Source organism: Sesamum indicum, linkage group LG6, assembly GCF_000512975.1.
Source record: "Sesamum indicum cultivar Zhongzhi No. 13 linkage group LG6, S_indicum_v1.0, whole genome shotgun sequence".
NCBI lineage: Eukaryota > Viridiplantae > Streptophyta > Magnoliopsida > Lamiales > Pedaliaceae > Sesamum > Sesamum indicum.
Genome location: NC_026150.1, coordinates 16,141,825 through 16,149,580, shown reverse-complemented (window position 1 = coordinate 16,149,580; position 7,756 = coordinate 16,141,825). Strand labels below are relative to the sequence as shown.

Below are 7,756 nucleotides of genomic sequence, written 5' to 3'. Positions count from 1 at the left end.
TTGGGTATGAGGATATTCAGAGTATTTTGCTTCAGATTTGGTTCTAATTTTATGCTTTCGGGTGGCAACCTGTAGAAACTTTTTTGCCTAAATTTGATTTTATAGGTATTTGCATGCATCTGCTGAGCGAAAACTTTTGTAGGAAAATAACCCCCCTACTCCTCAAACCCCTGGACAAAAAACAAAGCACCTTAATAATTATATGACTTCTATGACTTATTTGGTTAATTTATATATTTTACCTTTATACTTGTCTATGACTTTTCTTGTGCTTGATTTTCCATATCCTGGAGGAGCATAGTTAATTAAGATTGGTTCAGCTGTAACTTCTGTTATGAATTTTATATAAAATGGTTTTACATTTATAGTTCTAATGTTGGTCTGATGCTTTTATCCCGACATTTTTCAGGATGGTCCTTTAAGGATAGAAGCCTCGTCCACCGGTTCAAATTCAACAATATCCAAGATTGTTAACATGGTCTTCTCTCTCTTCCCCTCCCACCTATTTATGTGTGTGCATGAGTAGATATCCAAGACTGTTAACATCGTCTTCTCTCTCTTCCCCTCCCACCATATATGTGTGTGCATGAGTAGACAGCAGAGCTTAGCTAGACAAGTGAGAAAGGTGTGGTTGACAGCTGACCTTTTTTACATAATTCCTTCTTGTTTCTCAAGGTTGAGGATGCTCAAGGACGTGAAGCACCTATTCAAAGGCTTGCAGATTCAATTGCTGGCCCTTTTGTATATAGTGTCATGACACTGTCAGCAGCCACATTTGCTTTCTGGTAGGTATCTGCATCTTCAGTTTCTGGTAGTAACCATGAGACAGTAGGAGTTTCATGTTACTTTACTTACAATCCAAGTCAATTATCATCCCTTTTCAGCGAAGACTTTGGTTGTCTATTTTGTTCCTTGAGATTTTTATATATAGACTTATTTAATTTGGAGATGATGTTACCAGTGTTTTATTTTATTAGTACGTGCTTTGATGATAGCTTGGTTTTTTTCGCCTTCGTCAGGTACTATATTGGAACTCATATCTTTCCAGATGTCTTGCTCAATGATATAGCTGGACCAGATGGAAATTCACTGCTATTAAGCATGAAGCTTGCAGTGGATGTTTTGGTGGGTATACTATGAACTTTGTGGAACTGAGGACATTTTAGTTATAATGTCCATTTGACTCAAATATATGCGTTGCTTTTGTTAATATTTGAATTTTTTCATATAATTTGTTTACACGACCAGGGTGATTTTGGGGACCTAATTAGTTTTTTTTCAATTAGGGATTTAATCTCATTTTTACATAATTTGCACGAGCATTTGGAATTGGCTTTTTTATATGTCTGGTGTATGTAGTTGTTTCTTTATGCGTCTCCATACTTTTATTCCTATTCTTAAGAAATTGGGGAACTGAATGATAAATCTTGTTTGCATTTTATTGACTTCTGTTGTTTCTTTTCCCTTTATTCTATTTGGTGTACCAATGAATGAAAGTTGATTCCTTTGTTCTCTCTGGTGTATCAATGAATGAGAGTTGATTCGATGGCGGTACGATTTTAGAGTATGCTGGATAAGTAGCTGGTTGCATGTAGTTACAGTTTAAAGCATATTACTCGAACAGAAAATTTACGTGTAATGCACATTGAAATGAGTGATGCGAAGCTTGGTGGAGATTCATGGAAATATCAGATGGTTTCTCTTGTGTCATTCATAATATATTTTTGTTCATATACAAAGCATACATGGGTTAATGGCTATCCAGACCTTTTGCATATGCTACATCGGATATTCTTAATCTTCTCTGATTAGATACCATTTTCTTCCAGGTTGTTTCATGTCCGTGTGCTTTGGGCCTTGCTACGCCGACGGCAATTCTAGTTGGCACGTCCCTTGGTAAGATATCTTTCATTTTAGTTTCAGGGACATTCTTTTTAGTCATAACTCTACTAACTTGCTGATAAGTGCAGTATTGGTCTGGCTACTCGTTAGATCTGGGATAGTTACCCTGAATATTACATGTCAAGGCAGAAAATCCATAAGATTAGTAAATTAAGAAGAAATGCCATTCATATTGGCTGAATCTTCCCACCCAAGCACGCAAGCTTGATGCTTTTATTTGCCACTGCTGTAATCAGTATTGATATTTGGTTTTGGAATCACCTAGTGAGCATAGATATTATGTACGGGAGAGTCCAATATGAATTATTTGGCCAAGGTTACAGAATTGAAACAATTGATAGTGTGTGAGCTCTAATTTTACTCAGTAAAAATGCAGTTAGTTGCAGGTGTGGTGCAACTTCAGGCACCTCTAGACACATTACATTATGAAGTCCGACTGTTTGAATTTTCCTGAATTACTCCATAATGTTGGGCCTCTTTGCTGGAAGCTTTACTTTTTTCTTCATGTTCACATCAGGAGCAAAACAGGGACTTCTTATAAGAGGAGGAGATGTATTGGAACGTTTGGCTGGAATAGATTACATCACCTTAGATAAAGTAAGCATCCAGGCACCCTCTTTTCCATGTGTGATATCCTTTTACTGTTAAAGTACCGTAAAGCTATCCATCTATATAACAAGGATAAGATTAGATAAAGCAGAAATATGCAACCATATTACCCAAGTTGACTATTGTGTCTTTGCTATTTTCAACCTTCAGACAGGAACTCTTACTGAAGGAAGACCTACTGTATCAGCTGTTGCATCTTTTGGTCATGAAGAATCAGAATTACTTGAAATTGCTGCTGCAGTGGAGAAAACAGCCTCACATCCACTTGCAAAGGCTATTATAGCTAAAGCCGAATCGTTGAATTTGAATATTCCTAGTACAAGTCGTCAATTAGCTGAACCAGGGTCTGGAACCTTAGCAGAAGTAGGTGGGCTTTTAGTGGCAGTTGGCAAATTAAGTTGGGTTCATGAGCGTTTTCAGCAGAAAAAAAGCCTCTCTGATTTAAAGAAACTTGAGCAGTCTGTGATCCATCAATCATCAGCAGAGCATTCATCATCTAACCATTCAAGAACAATTGTTTATGTTGGGAGGGAAGGAGAAGGCATTATTGGTGCTATTGCAATATCCGACAATTTGCGACCTGATGCGGAATCTACTATAACTAGGTATTGTTTTTCTTCCTAAACCAAAATACTCAAAATTAGCGTGACTGGAAATTAAAGCCAGCCTACTTCATGCAAGTATCTTATTTGACTATAGCTTGGGGTTTCCTCCTACGTTTTAGAATAATTTCTGAAGGTATCTGGTTATGAATTGATTTATTTGCTTATTGTATTATAGAGATCAGTGTCATTCTTCTTTGACTTTTGTCATTTGCTCTTTACCAAATGGATGGGAAAGGTTCAAACTAGAAATACTGAACCTGCTTTGGGCTTACATAACCTATAGGCATTTCTAAAGTATTTTGTCTTTTCTCCTATATCTTTTCTCTTTAAATTTTTTAAGGCTTCAGCAGAAGGGGATTCGTACAGTCCTCTTGTCAGGGGACAGGGAAGAGGCAGTTGCAGCTGTAGCAAAGACTGTTGGGGTAGAAAATGAGTTTGTCAATGGTTCTTTAACGCCACAGCAGAAATCTGATGCTATTTCAAGTCTTCAAGCATCAGGCCATCGTGTTGCTATGGTAATTATTTATTGTCTGGAGTTGAATGTCTGGGAAAAGTGACTGCTTTCTTTAATTTCGAGATCAACCACGATCTTCACCGAGTGTAAGCTGATAAAGTGAATACGTCACAGCTCACCAGTGATTATCCCTGTTTTATGGTTTTCTGAAGGAAAATGATTAACTTGCATGAGCATGGAAGTAGTTGAGTACGAGCAAATTCTATAAGGATAAATGACAATTGTGTAAACTATTTGCAACATTTGATGACTTGATTATTTTTTAGCTCACTCCTTATGGTAATCAAAATGAGGATGTGAATATGTAGATGCGCAGGATGGTGGCAAGTAGCTGAGTATCTGACAATTACATGGAAGCTAACTACATTTTATTTCATCTTATTTATTATAATGATTTTGCTCCTGTGTTGTTGTTTTTATATTATTATTATTATTATTATTATTATTTATTTAATTATTTCCTTTTTTTTTTTTGGGGGGGGGGGGGGGTGGGTGGATATGAAAGATAACTGCTGATAGTAGACTATTACATTTGACTGTTTATAATAATCTTGATGCTAATGAAAATATGGATGCGCATGGATGTGCTTCATCGATTTTGTGATTAATGTATTAATTAATATCTGCTATTTGAGAATTAAGACAGCTAAACTAACGTGTAATTTTTTAAGGTTGGTGATGGTATTAATGATGCGCCTTCGCTTGCCCTTGCTGATGTTGGAATTGCCTTGCAAATTGAAGGACAAGAAAATGCTGCATCAAATGCAGCATCAATTATACTCCTGGGAAATAGACTTTCACAGGTATGTGTTTCCCTCTTGTCATGACACCTGCCACTGCCACCCTTTATTTGGTCATGTTGCCATAAATGGAGTTTGCCATTGTTCAGTGGTTGACATGTATATTCTGCATGACGTTTACCAGTTCAAAAACATGAAGCAAAAGGCTGGTTGTAGTATAGGAATGAAAAGAAGGAAGCTATTGCTTATATATTAGCAATTCAGCATTAGCTTTTCATGTTCTGTGGTGGTTTTTGTCTGTCCACGATCGTCTTCATGTTTTACACTGTTGGATATTCTTGTTAATTTTCCTATCCATGTGCTAAACTAGGAATATGGGTGTTCAGTATGAATTTTTGCACTTGTGTTCCTTGGACTGAGAATATTCTTGTGTGTGGCAGGTAGTAGAAGCAATTGATGTTGCAAGAGCAACAATGGCAAAAGTTCGCCAAAATTTGACCTGGGCAGTTGCCTATAATGTCATTGCTATTCCAATGGCAGCTGGAGTACTACTTCCCCATTTTGATTTTGCTATGACACCTTCTCTTTCAGGTGAGTGCACTAGTTCCTCTAAACCCAACTTCAAGTGCTTCTTAACATCATATCCTAATTTCCAAGTTTTCCTAGCAAAAGAGTAGCCAATTGCCAGAATCATGCTACAAACCTCAGACATGATTTGATTTATTCAATAATGAGTAGCCCATTGGATTTATTGAGAGGCTGAAGGATACTTAGTTTTCAAGCAAATATCCTTCTGCTTCCATTTCAGTGACCCTTGAGAACTCTTAACATTTTTGCCAGTTGATTGTTTGAATTGGGATATTGTTGCCATGATATGTTTGTTTTGGCAGGGGGAATGATGGCTCTGAGCTCGATCTTTGTTGTCACCAACTCACTGCTTCTGCAGTTCCATGGTCCTCAAAGGAAGAAAGAAAAGAGTAAAACCAAAATTTATTCTCAATAAAATGAAGTATTATCTGGGTGAGTTAGCTTCTTTCAATTGAAACTGATGAACGCCCTTGCGTTTGTTATACTTTCTCTTGAATGGTAAACAATCGAAATGACCAATTCAGGATTCTTTTTTCCCAACAAGCAGAACAGAGAATTTCTTCAAATTCAATAGTTGGGAACAGTATGCTTAAGGCATCTAGGAGGAAACAATTGTGAAAGCAGGCGGATGGTGATGTACCCAAATGTTAAATATTTTCTCAGCCGAAATGAAGATAGAGGCATTATATACAATTCCGGAGCCTCTCTGCATTGTAAACTATAGAAATGGCAAACTAGGAATAAATTTGTTTCCCTCAGTTGCAAAACAGCCTCTAGAATTTATATTTATCTAATGAATAAAGAGGATAAAAGTGTGGCATATTGGGCTTACGGCGTTGTTACTGGTGTCTGTCTGTTCAAAATTGTATACTGCTGGGCTTTACGTCTTTGATGCATAATGCCTGTGTTTAATTTGAACAATCTCAAAATATAATCATTGATGGATACGGAATACGATATATGTATTTGCATAAATATGTAAAAGTGTAGCTTGAAACCTACTTAAAGTACATGTCTGGGAATATCTCTGCTAGTATTCATAAATTTTGATGTAGAAGTCATTTTTGCATGCTTTGATGGCTCAAAACTCAAAATACTCGATTGAAATTCTACCTAGTTTTGAGCATTTTCACAACTGCATTTTGGGCGGCCTGTAAAAGAAGGGGGGCTTTGATTAACTTTATCATAGGCCCGAATGCCAGAACCCTGTTCTTTTCGAAAATACCATACCGCAGACAACGTTTTGGCGGATACTGTACCTCTTTCTTTGCAGAATTCGTTAATGGATCACAAGTACTAAGCATAATTAATATGAGAAAAAATCTTGAATTGTTCGTTAATTTTTGATAATGTTAATACTATAGAAATGGGCATACAAAAATACCATAAAACCTCAATACACTCATTGAATGGGCACGTGAGTGGGATATCTATTGTTGGAAGTACTTCCATGCGAAAACGATTTGCATGTGCTACTTGGCCCCATTAGTGCACCCCCCTCCGCACTCCAACCTTTCGCTGTGCTCACTAGACAAAGAAATATCCAGTTTTGTCAGTTAAATTCCATTAAGAATTGGAACACAATATTTATTTTGAGGGATTTGTTTATGACAAAGTTGAACACGTGGTGGGCCTACTCATGGCGTGGGGCAGCCCAACGGTCTCTACATTAGGCCCAAGTATCAGGAAAGAGGTTCAAAGTTTTCATTAGTTGATTTAAGACCAAAAGGTCCAAATCCACGTTGTTATGCAATGAGCCTCTCTATACACTTTTTGGTGCTGATTAAAATTCTTTTCACAAATTTGGTGTGTTAAACCAACTACATTTGTTAATCTTTAAAAAGGGCCTTCATTCAAAGTTCAAACATTAATCTTAAATCCTTTTTTTTTTTTTTTAAATGCTTCATAAGCAAGTGTGACATGGAATGAAAGTAGGATCCTCACGGTACAGTTTTGATTTTTTTTAAATTTATTTTTAAATTGAATTGCCATCTGTAGTTTTATAAAATATTTTTTTTAAATTATCATTTTAAAAATCTTAAATGTGCAATTTTGTGGGGTTTCGGGCGGTTTGGCAATTTTAATACTTATATATGAAAAAAAGGATATTGAGACTAACAAAAATTAAGAAATGAAATAAATATTTGTATGTAACAAGCAAGAAAAATTAATATTAGGCATCATAGACCACCAAAACTCTCAACAACTTTAAGTAAATTAAAATATAAGATCATATATGTTAATTCAACAAGAAACGCTTAATCCAACAAAGTCAATGATCTATATATGAAATTCTTCTAAAAATTAATAATTTTATATAATTATTATATATGATGTAAATACAATTATATATTTAGTGGTGTCGTACAATTTTTTATGATTTTTTTTAATTCTAAATTTAAATCAAATTAATAGTATATTGTATTTTACTCTAAATTTAAAATTACAACTTAAAATATAAATTATGAAAAATAATTCGATTCAATTTGGTTCAAACATATTGAGTGATGTTAAATTTTTTGATCACTCCTAAATCGAAGGAAGAGACTTGGATGGAAAGAACTGCATGCACCAGTGCACTAACGCCGTTAAAACGTCCGTCAAACTGTCAGCCTTAGAGAAATGCGGACCCACACACGGTTTATTTATATAATGTCAGAGTGAATGACTAGACAAGCGGCCTTCCCGAGGTAAGAAAAAAGTAGCATAGGTAACTTTAAAGTGACGGCATGGTCAAAAGTTTGGGGCTATGGTAGAATTTAAGGATTTTTTGTGGCCATCTTTTATATATCTTATAA

General features: G+C 35.7%; 1 protein-coding gene across 1 annotated transcript in view; it reads left to right on the top strand.

The window, feature by feature from the left end:
- The window catches only part of LOC105164606 (copper-transporting ATPase PAA2, chloroplastic), a gene marked incomplete in the record, with an annotated part of 9,306 nt that extends 3,394 nt beyond the window's left edge, over nt 1–5,912 (top strand). The window contains 11 exon segments of the mRNA XM_011083294.2: nt 410–478; nt 676–785; nt 1,020–1,125; nt 1,830–1,896; nt 2,420–2,499; nt 2,662–3,116; nt 3,457–3,631; nt 4,302–4,433; nt 4,811–4,961; nt 5,261–5,390; nt 5,483–5,912. Of these exon segments, the coding sequence (XP_011081596.1) occupies nt 410–478; nt 676–785; nt 1,020–1,125; nt 1,830–1,896; nt 2,420–2,499; nt 2,662–3,116; nt 3,457–3,631; nt 4,302–4,433; nt 4,811–4,961; nt 5,261–5,373 (1,458 nt within the window).